Below are 17,362 nucleotides of genomic sequence, written 5' to 3' on the forward strand. Positions count from 1 at the left end.
CACCAAAAGAAAACTCTATTTGTGGGGAAAAAAAGGACGCCAATTTTGTTTGGGAGCCACGTCGCATGACCGCTGCAATTGTCAGTTAAAGCGACGCAGTGCCGAATCGCAAAAAGGGGCCTGGTCCTTTAGCTGCAAAATGGACCGAGGCTTAAGTGGTTAAACTACCTTCCACAAAAAAGTTTTATCCCTATTGTGGGGCCACCAGTAAGGTAAGTATTTGTATATTGAAATCATATCCCCTCTCAAGCGTCTCTTCTCCAGAGAGAATAAGTTCAGTGCTCACAACCTTTCCTCTTAACTAATATCCTCCAGACCCTTTATTCGTTTTTTTGCCCTTCTTTGTACTTGCTCCATATCCAGTACATCCTTCCTGAGGACTGGTGCCCAGAATTGGACAGTGTACTCCAGGTGCGGCCAGACCAGAGTGTTGTAGAGACTTGTTTTAACCTGCTCACATGCATTTTAAATTTTAAGGAGCAGTTAAAGGATCTGTTACCACAATATTTCATATTCCTGATATGTGGATGCTGTACCATGTACTTGTATGAGAAAGTATCCCGTTCTCTTTGTCAGGGCCGTTTTTAAGGCAGGGCAAAAGGGGCAGCTGCCCTGGGCCCTGTCATTGTTGTGGGGCCCAAAGCAGCTGCCTCATACTTGCCAACTACCCTCGTTTAAATTCCCTCGTCCCTTGAGGTTTTAGTCCTGTGTGAAGTGCTGCTACTAATGCTGCCCAGCTCTGCTGCCATATTTTTGTGTATGGATGACTCACCTGCAGACCCTGTGTTTACATGTACATCACTGGCATTGATACGTAAATAGCAGCGGCCGGCGGCATTGATATATATATATATATATCATGCCCCGCTGAGATTATATCCACAGTAATCTCTAGCAACCAATCAACAAGCAAAAATCATGTGCTGTAACCACTAGCAACCAGTCAGGGAGTGGTAATGATACACTGTAACCTCTGGTAAACAATCGCAATAGCCGCCCGATCTGATTCAGTAAACTGATTTTAAGTCTAGCTGCTATTTATTGCATGTCTCAGAGCAGGTGGAGAGCGAAACTGCATGGAGGGGGCCCCAAGAAAAGTTTTGCCCAGGGTCCAATCAATATTAAAGACGGCCCTGCTCTTTGTACTGCTTCTGTTATGTGAAATCCCTGGTGATCCTGCTAGTCCCTCTGCTTTCCTATCAAAAACTGACCACACTAAGTAAGAGAACAGACTGTGGTCAGTTCTCTAGGTATACTAGGAACTCAGTGTGCTCTCCTCCAATGATAAGGCTTGACATGCCCCCACTGCACAGCCATTCACTTGTTTACAAGGAGATAGTTTCATAGTTTCATAGTTTGTTAGGTTGAATAAAGACACCAGTCCAACCTGTGTGAGTGTCTACAAGTGTCCCTTTCCCTGTACATTGCTACACCCACATCAGTCCCTATCCTCAAGGAGCCCACAATCCAAGGTCCCCATTCATATACTAGGGCCAATTTTGGACAGAAGCCAATTAACCTACCTGCATGTCTTTGGATTGTGGGAGGAAACCGGAGTACCTGGAGGAAACCCACGCAGGCACGGGGAGAACATGCAAACTCCAGGCAGGTAGTGTCATGGTTGGGATTTGAACCAGTGACCTTGTTACTGCTAGGTGAGAGTGCTAACCACTACACCACTGTGCCAAGATCATTTACAATCACTTTAAGATAATAATTGTGTGTGGTAGAGAATGGTCATAATAAGCAACCTGGCTTTGCAGCACTGGGGTTTGATTGCCACGAGAACACTAAACAGCATGGCGTATGCATGTGGTTTTGCATGGCGTATGCATGTGGTTTTGCATGGCGTATGCATGTGGTTTTGCATGGCGTATGCATGTGGTTTTGCATGGCTATTTTGACATTTCTTCCTACAGTTCAAAAATATTAAGGGGGCAGGGTGAACTGGTCCTCCTCTGTGTGTGTGTGTGTATAAAACTATAGTGTCCATGGATGTCACTTTCACACTGGGGTGCTTTTCAGGTGCTACAGCACTACAAATAGTGCCTGCAAAGCACCCAGAAACAGCCGCTGCTGTGTCTCCAGTGCGAAAGCCCCGAGGGCTTTTTACACTGGAGTGGTGCGCTTGCAGGATGGTCAAAAAAAGTCCTGCAAGCCGCATCTGTGGAGCGATGTAGGAGCGGTGTAATTACCGATCCTAAAGCACCCCTTCCCATTGAAAACAATGGGCAGGGCTGCAAACCCTCCTTCGGGTGGTTTTAACCCTTTTTTCGCTTTATCGTTGTTTTAGCGGCATTATTCAGCAGCTAGCTGGGCAATTTTAACTCCCGCTAGCGGCTGAATAGCATCAGTAAAACGACGATAAAGTGGCGTTAAATATAGCGCTGCTTTACTGCCAGCGCCTGCGTAGAGCCTCTGTACATGCAATGTGTAATACTGATACAATATTGATATATGTAATATAGATGAACTATGAGCCTTTGTATATGCAATGTGTAATATCGATATAATATAAATATAGGTAATATAGATGAATTTTTGTGACCCATGTACCTATTTGTATGGAATTTTTCATCATGTTTTAAAATAAATATATCATTTCTTGACCCCTCACTATTGACTGCGTGCTTCACATAAAGTCCCACCTTTTTTCTTTTTTTCTAAAATTGTTTATGTAAGCTCTAATGAGCAGGGCCCTTGGTTCCTCCTGTACCAAATTATATTGTAACTGTAATGTCTGTCCTCATTTTGTAAAGCACTGCGCAAACTGTTGGCACTAAATAAATCCTATATAATAATAATAATAACAATAATAATAAAAATGAACTAAAATATACAGTGGTGGTTCTATGAGGGGACACCAGGGGGCGCTTCAAGACAGTTCAGTAGGTTTCCCCTTAAGCCCTGACCTGTAACTGTTTACTTCTGTATATATATAAAATAAGGAAGAGGACGCGCCTGAAAGGACAAACAGCCAGGACGACATTGTCCCCAGCCTGGGAACCCCACTAACCCCAGGACTATGGATACCACCATAGGACTACGGAATGTATTTATATTAGCTGCCCTCTTCCTGATGATGGCTGTAAATCCTAGTTTAAATCTAGCCAAGCCAACGATCCAGGAAATGCCTATCCACAAATCTACAACCGACGCCTCCCTTTACTTGGAACAATGTTTCTAAAGATTTATTTTTTTGTATACTGGATGATATTGGAATTTTACAGCCTGCTGGAAGATCATTGTGACAGATGCTACAAATCGATGGAATTACATGGAGCAGCATTGCGTTATTTTGTCCCAATTTTTTTTGTGGCGAAGGAGAGAGCGATTCCCACTTGGATTCATGATCTAGATCAGCATAGGACACAGACGCGGCGATGTTTAACAAACTGCGGTGTGTAAAATCAATCATCGGACCTTTTCCAGACAGACGTGAGGACACTAGCTGAAAAAAAAAAAAAAGAAGATAAATAATAAGCTCCCGACACTATCTAGAACATTTGGAATGTTCCCATTGCCTTGTGTATAAAGAGAGGGATCACCCCAGGAACACAGGTGGGTACCAGTGACATATCGGGGTTGATTTACTAAAGGCAAATAGGCTGTGCACTTGGAAGTGCGTTTTTGCTTCAGAGCTTCATAAATGAGCTGTAAAACGTCACTTTGCAAAGAATACACAATCACATGCAAGGAAAAAAAACAAGAAAAAACAGCATTTTTGTTTGCACATGATTAGATGATGGAAGTTAGCAGAGCTTCTGCTCACTCATTTACTAAATTCTGGAGCAACTGCACTTGCAAAGGGCACAGTTTATTTGCCTTTAGTAACTCAATCCCAATGTGTGATACATTGCATCTGCTCTTACTTTTTACTGGCCAGTGACAGTCATGTGACCATATGTGGGCGTGAGTGTGACTGAGAATATACCTGCTACTACAGAGATGCTCAGTCTGTAGTTCAGTAAGCTCAGAGATCCCCTGTGGCTCCTTCAGTCAAGCTGGTTGTACTTGCAACAGCACTTGCAACAACAACAGTTGAGTACTGTCTGTGTTAGAAGGAGGTAGACTCTCAAACTGTTAGTGCATATGAAAAAAAAAATTATCACGGCTAATACTCACCTTAAACTAGAACCAGCAGTCGTTTCGAAATAGAGACTTGTGATCTCAGAATTGTGATTTACTGACAATTCTACCAAATGTCATCCATAGTTCTGCTTTTTAAACAAAGTCACAAAGAGGAAAGCTCAAAGCAAGCATAAAGAAGAAATCTGAGCAGCAGCTGTACTCACTCGGCAAACACCATCACACTATTGCGGCACAGGCGAGATGGTGAGTACAGGGCACAGCCATATCCTCACTCAACAACTTTTTTGGAAAGTCTCACCCTGACCGGCTTTTCTTCTCTGCAATCTTTTTCTTTCCTTTCTATATCTTTTGTGTAGAGCACAGGGGCTAAAAAGGATGGAGGTTAGAACACTGACTACTGTACCTCCAAGGTTTTTTTTAAAAATGTCCTCCTTTGATCTCCCCTTGATGTGCTGGTACTTTGGGCAGAAGGATAATCATGTTGAGGCATCATGTTGGGGGGTAGAGGGGGCATCATGTTGGCGGAAGAGGGGGCATCATGTTGGGGGTAGAGAAGTCATCATGTTGGGGGTAGAGAAGTCATCATGTTGGGGGTAGAGAAGGCAACATGTTGGGGGAAGAGGGGGCATCATGTTGGGGGTAGCGGGGGCATCATGTTGGGGGTAGAGAAGTCATCATGTTGGGGGTAGAGGGGGCATCATGTTGGGGGAAGAAGAGGGGGTATCATTTTGGGGGAAGAAGAGTGGGTATCATGTTGGGGGTAGAGGGGGCACCATGTTGGGGATAGAGAAGTCCTCATCTTGGGGGTAGAGAAGGCATCATGTTGGGGCAGAGGGGCATCATGTTGGGGGAAGAGGGGGCATCATGTTGGGGATAGAGAAGCCCTCATTTTGGGGGTAGAAAAGACATCACGTTGGGGCAGAGGGGCAGGGCCAGACTTACTATTGGGCTTGAAGACTGGGCTCAAGCCCATGGGCCCCACCCAATAGGGGGCCCCACGGCCCTGCCAAGATACATAGCTGAACCTGTCACTCAGAGGGCCACTGTCAGCTGCTAGGAGCTTTGGAACAGAGAGAGAGAGAAGTGGTGGCGGGGCTGTGCTTTGAACAGTAGCTGGGGCTGAGGAAATGTGTAACAGCGAGGGCTGGAGGAGCAAGTGTATGGTGCAGCAAACAGAGTGAACCCCCCCCCCTCTCCAGCATACCACATTTGACTACACAGGTGCTAAATGGGGGTGCTGGGAGGGAGATACACAGTACCTGAAGCCCCAGGAGGACATATCAGAGGAAGGTATGACTATAAGAAGATCCTGCAGCACTGAGCACACACATCATTCTGGCTGAATGGAAAGAAGATGGTGGGGAGCCCTGCACAGTCACATGTAATGCTGGCTGGTGATTTCCAGAAATGTATGTCTTCAGGTAGTGCAATGTTACTGATCAACCTCCCTCTTGCAAAACCGGTTTAGAGTGTCACACCTCGATTTGCATCTAAGGGTTTCCCATGGTAGATGGCCCAGAAACTTTAGAGACTGATGACAGATCCACTTAAAGGGATTTTTATTTGTAAAAATGTAGTTAAGGAACAGTCTCTTAGTATAGGATCAGAGGGTTAGGAAGAAAGTTCAGGCACTCTTATGCCGCGTACACACGATCGGAATTCTCGTCGGAAAAAGCTCTGATGGTTTTCCCGAAGGAATTCCAACGGAATTTGGCTCAAGCTGTCTTGCCTACACATGGTCACACCAAATTATTGTGTAACATTAAATTTCAAAACCTATAGCACATGCTCTTCAGGAGCCGGCTCTACACTTGTACACTGAATTCAACTATAAACACAGTCTCTGATCATCTCATGTATCGTGTCTGCAGTCTCTGACTATCTCTTGTATCGTGTCTGCAGTCTCTGACTATCTCTTGTATCATGTCTGCAGTCTCTGACTATCTCATGTATCATGTCTGCAGTCTCTGACCATCTCTTGTACCATATCTGCAGTCTCTGACCATCTCTTGTATCGTGTCTGCAGTCTCTGACCATCTCTTGTACCATGTCTGCAGTCTCTGATCATCTCTTGTACCATGTCTGCAGTCTCTGACCATCTGTATCATTCTGTAGTTTCTGACCATCTCTTGTATCGTGTCTGCAGTCTCTGATCATCTCTTGTACCATGTCTGCAGTCTCTGATCATATCTTGTACCATATCTGCAGTCTCTGACCATCTCTTGTACCATGTCTGCAGTCTCTGATCATCTCTTGTACCATGTCTGCAGTCTCTGACCATCTCTTGTATCGTGTCTGCAGTCTCTGACCATCTCCTGTAGTGTGTCTTACACATATACAACTCACATCACTCTCACGCACAGCCTACATAGGCTGTATGTAAGTGATATGAGGTGTATATGTGTGACATTATACACACATACACAGAAAATGTTCACACATATACTAATGTGTCATGTGGGGGGGGGGGGGGGTCTTGTCGCGTCACCTCCCTGAAATTAGACATTTTTGCAGGTTGAGATTAGGGATGAGCTCCGGCGTGTTCGCACACGATACGTGCAGAGCCCACCAGGAAGTCAGCACAGTGCACATTGGGGCAATGTCTCACTGCCTGTTATTAGCTCAGCGTTGCGCCGACTTCCTGTCGGGCTCTGCACGTGGAGTGTGCAAACACGCCGGAGCTCATCCCCAGTTCGGATGTCTGTGACTGTGAGCCGAGCCGAGTACACTCGCCTACTCTCGGCTCCGCTCGGGACTGCGAGAGGACCCTGTATCTCGGCGGCGCCATTTTTAAACTTTAAGACTGCAATGACGACAAGGCTGCAAATGACACTGGGGCAAGGCTGCAAATGACAAGGCTACACTGACAAAGCTGCAGATGGACACTGATAAGACTGCATTGATGGGCATTTAAATGTAAGTTTTTTTCCTTTAAACTTCCCTCCTCAACTTGGGTTGCGTGTTATATGGTAATGTATAGAAGGTAGGGCCCGAAAGTGACTCAAGCCCAGGGGCCCCGACCACCCTAGGTCCTGCCCTAGTTAGGGCAGCCCTATTCATTTGACCACATGGGACCAAAAATCATGCATGCAGAATTTTTTGGCAATGTTCCGCAGCACACAGCTTTGTCTAGCGACATGTGAATTCCGGTGCATTTTTGATGCATTTAGGCGCATTTGAAAGCCCCGATCGGGATAGTCTTGAAAGGACAAACAGTCAAATAATTAAAATGTTCAATGAGATAAAAACATGTCCTTGCATAGATGACATGTCTAGACATGTCCTTGCATAGATGCGTGTGCAGAGTAGGGTTGCCACCTGTACAGGATTCACCCGGACAGTACGGGAATTGAATCATGTGCCCGGGATTCAGCTTGCCTGATCCCCGAACACATTATTCACGCTGGCTGTGGCTGAGAAGCTTCACACTGCAGCAGCTCTCAAAGTTCCGGCTGAACTTTTCAGACGCTCCCTTGCTAACCTAGTAACCAATCCCATATAGGGAGTGTGGGTGGGGAAAGTCAAACTACTGCACTGCCCCTTACTTTTAATATTATAAATGCTTCAAGCTGCTGCTCACCATGAAATGTGTTCCCACATTCCACAACTTAAAGCGGAGGTCCACCCTAAAGTGGAACTTCCGCTCATCGGAACCCTCCCCCCCTCCGGTGCCACAATCGGCACCTTTCAGGGGGGAGGGAGGGTGCAGATACCTGCCACTTCCGGGCATAGACTCCCACGGCAGTCTATGGCTCTTCCTGTCCCACACACGGGTCCCAGAAACAGCGCGGACCATTCCCATTGAGCTGCGCGACTCGCGCATGCGCAGTAGGGAGCCAGAAAGTGAAGCCGCAACGCTTCACTTCCTGATTCCCTCACCGAGAATGGCGGTGGCAGCAGCCGAGAGCCGATCGATCGGTCTCGACTGCCGACATCGCTGGACCCTGGGACAGGTGAGTGTCCATTTATTAAAAGTCAGCAGTTGAAGTATTTGTAGCTGCTGGCTTTTAATATTTTTTTTTTACAGTGGACTCCCTCTTTAATATATTAATATATAAAGATTAATAGTGTTGCACTACCCTTTAACCACATGTAGAAACATATTTTAAATACATTTAAATAAAAAAGTGGTAATTGGATACACAATCCCAGTGCAATAAATCTATAAATACCAAAAAAATAAATATACTCCAAAATATTACCACATATGTCGAAATATTATAAATTAATTGCATAAAAAATGGTAATTGAATATACGATACCAATGCTGCAAATCTACTGATTAATGTGCTCCAACATGTGGAATACATATACCAATGTTGTAAATTTCATAAAGAACACCCAAAAGAATTAAATCCACAATCTCAGTGCAGTGAACCATGAATAATAATAAGCAAGCTGCATTCTACAAATAATAATGTGTGCAACCACAAATTTGTAGCATGCACTTTACATATTATTGATAATTCACTGCACCGAGATTGTGGCTTTAATTATTTTGGATGCTTTTTATGTCATTTACAACAATGGTATATGTATTTAACATGTTTATTTATATTTCAACATATGTGGTAATATTTTGGAGTATATTTTTATTTGTATTTATAGATTTGCAGCGCTGGGATTGTGGATTCAATTACCACTTTTTTTTTATATAATCTATTTAAAATATCTGTTTCTACAGGTGGTTAAACGGTAGCTCAACACTATTCATCTTTATAAACTCAACCAAGTTTATGGTTTCTTAGCCCTTGTACACACGATCGGAGATTCCGACAACCAAATCCGTCGGAGTAATTCCAGAAGAGGTCTGGAAGTGATGTTGCATACACACGGTCGGACTAAGTTGTCGGAAAATCCGATAGTACGTAACGTGATGACGTTATTTCATTAGGACGGGACTATGTCCAGGCTAGTAGCCAATAGCTTTGGTCTAGGAATTTGATCTGAGCATGCGTGGCACCTTGTCCGTCGGAGTAGGCTACACATGATCGGAGTATGTCCGATCTGAGCATTTTGTCGGCAAGTTGGAAAAATTGGTCCGTCGGAAACAGTCCGATGCAGACCACACACAGTTGGAATATCCGACAAAACAGTCCGATAGGAAACATTCCGACGGAATCTCTGACCGTGTGTACAAGGGCTAAGACATTTAGATAAATATTTGCATAATAAATGATGTATTGTGCAAAAAAAGTGAAAACAGCTGATAGGAATGGCTGGTTGGTTATCCAGCTAAAGATGGACTTAGGGCTGGCCCCATAATCTATTGCCTGGGGGGCCCATAATCTTCTCCTATTGCCTGGGGGCCCCATAATTTTCTCCTATTGCCCGGGGCCCCATAATCTCCTATTGCCTGGGGGCTCCATAATCTCCTATTGCCTGGGGGCCCCATAATCTCCTATTACCCGGGGGCCCCATAATCTCCTATTACCCGGGGGCCCCATGAGTTGTCAGTCTGCCCCTGGTGTATACTTCAAACAAAATTGCTGTGCACCGCTAAAGTGTTCGGGTTCGGCAAGAAGAAAAGGTGGCAACCCTAGTGCAGAGCCAGATGGACAGTGTGGAGCAAAATGATGGGGCAGCCAAGAAGAGATGAAGGCAAAGCCTCCTCACAGAGCCAAGATCAACTCATCATACATGTGTCATATAGCAATGAGACAGAGCTGTGAAAAGTGGAATAGGAACTAGTTCTAGCCAGCTCAGCTAATTGTTAAAAAATGAAATGTATTCCTAAATCCACAGGGTATAACTGCATATTAACCTTTATAGTTAACAAAGCAAGGGATTGTTGATCCAGGAACACCTGGTTGTCCTAGGGCTGGTTTCACACTGCTATATACCCTTTCTAGCAAAGCTTGCACAAAAACCTTATTTTTATTGCAGTGCAGGTCAGTAACCAGACCAGAACTTCGTAGCTCTCCTACAACAATTTGCCCCATATTGACACTATATTCATTGGAGCATCTGCAATTTGCAGAGCAGAGTAGGGACTGGCCAGAGAGGGATTACTCTAAAGCAGTTGGCCAGCTTAAAAATATATTGCAATGAATGATTGATCCTGATTGGCTAGATTGATAGCAGCACAGCCGTTGGCTCCCACTGCTGTCAATCAAATCCAATGACATGGGCAGGGGGTGAGTCCTGCTGTCTGTGTCAATAGATCCAGCAGCAGGCCACAGGAGCGCACCTGCATGAATGCCCCAGGGAGAGCGCTTCTCTGACGGGGCTCTTGAGTAGAGGAGGAGCCAGGAGCGCCACTGAGGGACCCCAGAAGAGGAGGATTGGGACCACTCTGTGCAAAACCAACTGCACAGAGGAGGTTTTTTTTTTTTTTAAACACAAACCTTTACAACCCTTTTAACCCTCAATGTATGTGAAATGTATATGGCCCTTGTACTGAAAAGTTTGGAAACCCCTAACCTAAGGGATCAGGAAGGATTGTTTCCCCTGTTGGAGAAAAATGGATTATGCTTTGCCGGTGTCTCAAACTGGCGGCCCTCCAGCTGTTGCAAAACTACAACTCCCATGAGGCATTGCAAGGCTGACAGTTGGCAAGCACGACTGCCATGGGCAGAGGCATGATGGGGCTCGTAGTTTCGTAACAGCTGGAGGGCCACCAGTTTGAGACCCTTTTCCTCCCTCTGGATCTAACACAGTAGAGGGCTCTGTATAGGGAGGATTTCTATTTTATTTTCTATTGGTTCCTTTTTTTTATTTTTTTATTTTTACTCATTTTTTTCTAATGGTTAAACTTAATGGACAACTGGGCAAAGACAGACAGGAAGAATCTGAGTAATTGAGGAAGACATGCTCGCAGCTCATTCCATTGCATAACTCAGAGACATGAAAAATCTGCAGTTTTTGGCTAGAAAATTACTAAAACCCCATACAGTTTTTCCTTGTGAAGTTTCGCTTTAAATTGACTTTGTAAACGAAGAGCCCCTGCAGAAGAAAAAAATATGGCGGCTGCAATTTTTGTTTTTTTTACATCAAATGATATTTGTGTAATCTTTTATCAAATTCATACTCGCAGTAAAAAAAATACACTAGAATGAATTTTAGTGCCCATAAACATAATATAAACCCTGACTTTCTTTTGTACCAAACAAAAGATGAGGTTGTGTTGAGTAAATAGACACTAAACGTGGCAAGCCTCAAAACAGCAAAAAATGACAGTACTCAAAACTTTCAATAGGTGGAACTTGCCTACTGAGCACTTTTACCCCTTCCTGCCCAGGCCAATTTTCAGCTTTCAGCGCTGTCGCTCTTTGAATGACAATTGCGTGGTCATGCTACACTGTACCCATATAAAAAATTTATATTTTTTTTCGCACAAATAGAGCTTTTCTTTTCATGGTATTTAATCACAACTGGGTTTTTATTTTTTGCTAAATAAATTAAAAAAGACAGAACATTTTGAAAAAGAGCAAACTTTTTCATAGTTTGTTATAAAATTTAGCAAACGGTAATTGTTTTCCTTCACTGATGGGCGCTGATGAAGTGGCACTGATGGACACTAATGAGGCTGCACTGATGGGCACTGATGAGGCGGCACTGGTGGGCACTGATGAGGCGGCACTGGTGGGCACTGATGAGGCTTCACCGATTGGGGGCACTGATAGGTGACACTAATAAGGAGGCACTGATGGCCACTGATGAGGCAGCATTAATTGGCACTGATAGGCCACATTGATAACACAGCCCTGGTGGGCACTGATGAGGAGGCACTGACGAGGTTGCACTCATAGGTGGCACTGATGGGTACTGATAGGTGGCACTGATGGGCACTGATAGTAGGCACTGATGGGTAACACTCAGGGCAGTCATCAGAAATTTTGGGGCCCCTTACGCAGCTTTAGGTCTGGGCCTGACCACAAACATTCCTCAAGGCCCACCCACTGGCTGTCCCACCGAATCCATCCCACCAAGACCTTCAGTGCACCCGCTTTTATTTTAATACTCTAACAAACCAATATAACCTCCATCCCATGTCCTCTTACTCCTCCACTCCTATGTCCTCCTCCATCCCATATGCTCCACTTCCTGTCCCTTCTCCCCATCTCATGTCCTCCTCCTCCATCCCATGTCCTCTTCCTTCTACAGTCCCATCTCCTCCATCCCATGTCCTCCTCCTTCTCCATCCCATGTGCTCCTCTTCCATTTCCAGTCCCTTCTCTCCCATCCCATGTCCTTCTCCTCCATCCCATATCCTCTTCCTTCTCCAGTCCCATATCCTTCATCCCATGTCCTCTTCCTTCTCCAGTCCCATCTCCTTTATCCCATGTCCTCTTCCTTCTCCAGTCCCATCTCCTTTATCCCATGTCCTCTTCCTTCTCCAGTCCCATCTCCTTCATCCCATGTCCTCTTCCTTCTCCAGTCCCATCTCCTTCATCCCATGTCCTCTTCCTTCTCCAGTCCCATCTACTTCATCCCATGTCCTCTTCCTTCTCCAGTCCCATCTCCTTCATCCCATGTCCTCTTCCTTCTCCAGTCCCATCTCCTTCATCCCATGTCCTCTTCCTTCTCCAGTCCCATCTCCTTCATCCCATGTCCTCTTCCTTCTCCAGTCCCATCTCCTTCATCCCATGTCCTCTTCCTTCTCCAGTCCCATCTCCTTCATCCCATGTCCTCTTCCTTCTCCAGTCCCATCTCCTTCATCCCATGTCCTCTTCCTTCTCCAGTTCCCTCTCCTTCATCCCATGTCCTCTTCCTTCTCCAGTCCCATCTCCTTCATCCCATGTCCTCTTCCTTCTCCAGTCCCATCTCCTTCATCCCATGTCCTCTTCCTTCTCCAGTCCCATCTCCTTCATCCCATGTCCTCTTCCTTCTCCAGTCCCATCTCCTTCATCCCATGTCCTCTTCCTTCTCCAGTCCTATCTCCTTCATCCCATGTCCTCTTCCTTCTCCAGTTCCCTCTCCTTCATCCCATGTCCTCTTCCTTCTCCAGTCCCATCTCCTTCATCCCATGTCCTCTTCCTTCTCCAGTCCCATCTCCTTCATCCCATGTCCTCTTCCTTCTCCAGTCCCATCTCCTTCATCCCATGTCCTCTTCCTTCTCCAGTCCCATCTCCTTCATCCCATTTCCTCTTCCTTCTCCAGTTCCCTCTCCTTCATCCCATGTCCTCTTCCTTCTCCAGTCCCATCTCCTTCATCCCATGTCCTCTTCCTTCTCCAGTCCCATCTCCTTCATCCCATGTCCTCTTCCTTCTCCAGTTCCCTCTCCTTCATCCCATGTCCTCTTCCTTCTCCAGTCCCATCTCCTTCATCCCATGTCCTCTTCCTTCTCCAGTCCCATCTCCTTCATCCCATGTCCTCTTCCTTCTCCAGTCCCATCTCCTTCATCCCATGTCCTCTTCCTTCTCCAGTTCCCTCTCCTTCATCCCATGTCCTCTTCCTTCTCCAGTCCCATCTCCTTCATCCCATGTCCTCTTCCTTCTCCAGTCCCATCTCCTTCATCCCATGTCCTCTTCCTTTTTTTCTACATGTGGTTAAACGGTAGCTCAACACCATTAATCTTTATAAACTCAACCAAGGTTTCTTAGACATTTAAATAAATATTTGCATAATAAATGAGGTATTGTGCAAAAAAAGCGAAAACAGCTGATAGGAATGGCTGGTTGGTTATCCAGCTAAAGATGGACTTAGGGCTGCACATAGGCGTTAGGCATCCCCACGGAGGGTAGAGCACCCCATAGATGTTACAGCATCCCATGGATGCTAGAGTGACCAATAGATGTAAGAGCACACCATAGACAAAGCAAAGGTTAGAGTGTTCTATGGACAATAGAGCAACCCATGGAGGTTAGAGTGCCCCATAAACTTTGGAGCACCCCATGGATGCTACAGTAACCCAATAGACAGATTACCCCATGAATGTTAGAGCACTCCATAGGCGCATTCCATGAAGGTTAGAATGTCCCATAGGCAGCGTACCCCATGGATATTAGAGTGACCCATAAATGTATACAGTGCCCCAATAAACATAGTAACCAATGCATATTAGAGTGAACCAAGGAGGTTGGAGCACCATGTAGGGTTGCCACTTATCTCTGGGATTCAGCCAAACAGTCCAAGTTTTGATGTATGTGTCTGGGTTTCAGTCCGCGTGAAACCCGGACACATTATTCAGATTGAACTGTGACTCTCCAAGTAACTGAGATAGTCACACACACATATCTGCTAACCCAATTTGGCTACACCCACTGTTTGTCTTGGCATGTGTAGCGCCCCGTATTACTACTCTCCCTGGGGCACCCAAAGGTGTTTAAAGTCTTTTGCAATCCTATAGTGTATACCAGGGGCGGACTGACCATTCGGGGGCCACTAAGGGGCCCCATCAGAGTTGCCAGCCTCAATAAAACCAGGGACAATATGTAAAAATTTGTGTTTTTTTTTAAATCCCAAGATTATAGCTGCCCCACCTCTCCAGTACCTATTCTGTGTGTGTATACTGTGTGTGTATATATTGTGTATATACTGTATGTGTGTGTTTGTGTGTATACTGTGTGGCCCCATAATCTATTGCCTGGGGGGCCCATAATCTTCTCCTATTGCCTGGGGGCCCCATAATCTTCTCCTATTGCCCGGGGGCCAATAAACTTCTCCTAGTGCCTGGGGGGCCCCATAATCTCCTATTGCCCGGGGCCCCCATAATCTCCTATTACCCGGGGGCCCCATGAGTTATCAGTCCGCCCCTGGTGTATACTACAAACAAAATTAGCGTGCATCGCTAAAGTGTTCGGGTTCGGCAAGAAGAAAAGGTGGCAACCCTAGTGCAGAGCCAGATGGACAGTGTGGAGCAGAATGATGGGGCAGCCAAGAAGAGATGAAGGCAAAGCCTCCTCACAGAGCCAAGATCAACTCATCATACATGTGTCATATAGCAATGAGACAGAGCTGTGAAAAGTGGAATAGGAACTAGTTCTAGCCAGCTCAGCTAATTGTTAAAAAATGAAATGTATTCCTAAATCCACAGGGTATAACTGCATATTAACCTTTATAGTTAACAAAGCAAGGGATTGTTGATCCAGGAACACCTGGTTGTCCTAGGGCTGGTTTCACACTGCTATATACCCTTTCTAGCAAAGCTTGCACAAAAACCTTATTTTTATTGCAGTGCAGGTCAGTAACCAGACCAGAACTTCGTAGCTCTCCTACAACAATTTGCCCCATATTGACACTATATTCATTGGAGCATCTGCAATTTGCAGAGCAGAGTAGGGACTGGCCAGAGAGGGATTACTCTAAAGCAGTTGGCCAGCTTAAAAAATATATTGCAATGAATGATTGATCCTGATTGGCTAGATTGATAGCAGCACAGCCATTGGCTCCCACTGCTGTCAATCAAATCCAATGACATGGGCACCGGGGGGGGGGGGGGGCAGGGGGTGAGTCCTGCTTTCTGTGTCAATAGATCCAGCAGCAGGCCACAGGAGCACACCTGCATGAATGCCCCAGGGAGAGCGCTTCTCTGACGGGGCTCTTGAGAAGAGGAGGAGCCAGGAGTGCCACTGAGGGACCCCAGAAGAGGAGGATTGGGACCACTCTGTGCAAAACCAACTGCACAGAGGAGGTTTTTTTTTTTAAACACAAACCTTTACAACCCTTTTAACCCTAAATGTATGTGAAATGTATATGGCCCTTGTACTGAAAAGTTTGGAAACCCCATAACCTAGGGGATCAGGAAGGATTGTTTCCCCTGTTGGAGAAAAATGGATTATGCTTTAAAGGGACTTTTTTCCTCCCTCTGGATCTAACACAGTAGAGGGCTCTGTATAGGGAGGATTTCTATTTTATTTTCTATTGGTTACTTTTTTTTATTTAAATTTTTTTATTTTTACTCATTTTTTTTCTAATGGTTAAACTTAATGGACAACTGGGCAAAGACAGACAGGAAGAATCTGAGTAATTAAGGAAGACATGCTCACAGCTCATTCCATTGCATAACTCAGAGACATGAAAAATCAGCAGTTTTTGGCTAGAAAATTACTAAAGCCCCATACAGTTTTTCCTTGTGAAGTTTCCCTTTAAATTGACTTTGTAAACGAAGAGCCCCTGCAGAAGAGAAAAATATGGCGGCTGCAATTTTTGTTTTTTTTACATCAAATGATATATGTGTAATCTTTTATCAAATTCATACTTGCAGTAAAAAAAATACACTAGAATGAATTTTAGTGCCCATAAACATAATATAAACCCTGACTTTCTTTTGTACCAAACAAAAGATGAGGTTGTGTTGAGTAAATAGACACTAAACGTGGAAAGCCTCAAAACAGCAAAAAATGACAGTACTCAAAACTTTCAATAGGTGGAACTTGCCTACTGAGCACTTTTACCCCTTCCTGCCCAGGCCAATTTTCAGCTTTCAGCGCTGTCGCTCTTTGAATGACAATTGTGCGGTCATGCTACACTGTACCCATATAACATTTTTATAATTTTTTTTTGCACAAATAGAACTTTGTCATAGTTTGTTATGAAATTTAGCAAATGGTAATTGTTTTCCTTCACTGATGGGCGCTGATGAGGCGGCACTGATGGACACTAATGAGGCTGCACTGATTGGTGGCACTGATGGGCACTGGTAGGGGGCACTGATAGGCGACACTAATAAGGAGGCACTGATGGCCACTGATGAGGTAGCATTAATTGGCACTGATAGGCCACATTGATGAGGCAGCACTGGTGGGCACTGATGAGGAGGCACTGACGAGGTTGCACTCATAGGTGGCACTGATGGGCACTGATAGATGGCACTGATAGTAGGCACCGATGGGCACTGATGGGTAACACTCAGGGCAGCCATCAGAAATTTTGGGGCCCCTTACGCAGCTTTAGGTCTGGGCCCCCCTGGGCCTGACCACAAACATTCCTCAAGGCCCGCCCACTGGCTGTCCCACCGAATCCACCCACTGGCCATCCCGCCAAGTCCTTCAGTGCACCCTCTTTTATTTTAATACTCTAACAACCCAATATAACCTCCATCCCATGTCCTCTTACTCCTCCAGTCCTATGTCCTCCTCCATCCTATGTGCTCCACTTCCTGTCCCTTCTCCCCAACTCATGTCATCCTCCTCCATCCCATGTCCTCTTCCTTCTACAGTCCCATCTCCTCCATCCCATGTCCTCCTCCTTCTCCAGTCCCATCTCCTTCATCCCATGTCCTCTTCCTTCTCCAGTCCCATCTCCTCCATCCCATGTCCTCAGCTCCACCCTGTTTTCTCCCCTGGTCCCTCCTCCAGCCCCACCCCTCCCCAGATGGTCAGAGACT

At 45.4% G+C, this 17,362-nt stretch overlaps 1 protein-coding gene across 1 annotated transcript in view; it reads left to right on the forward strand.

Annotated features, from left to right (window-relative positions):
- Window positions 1-3,025: 3,025 nt before the first annotated feature.
- The window catches only part of LOC143986781 (uncharacterized), a 154,645-nt gene continuing 140,308 nt past the window's right edge, over window positions 3,026-17,362 (forward strand). The window contains exons 1-2 of the mRNA XM_077485187.1: window positions 3,026-3,088; window positions 3,502-3,561. Of these exons, the coding sequence (XP_077341313.1) occupies window positions 3,026-3,088; window positions 3,502-3,561 (123 nt within the window). The remainder of the gene's footprint in view (window positions 3,089-3,501; window positions 3,562-17,362) is intronic.

Source organism: Lithobates pipiens, unplaced genomic scaffold, assembly GCF_037356315.1.
Source record: "Lithobates pipiens isolate NorthernLeopardFrog02 unplaced genomic scaffold, aLitPip1_a1.2 Scaffold_18, whole genome shotgun sequence".
NCBI classification, from domain to species: Eukaryota; Metazoa; Chordata; class Amphibia; order Anura; family Ranidae; genus Lithobates; species Lithobates pipiens.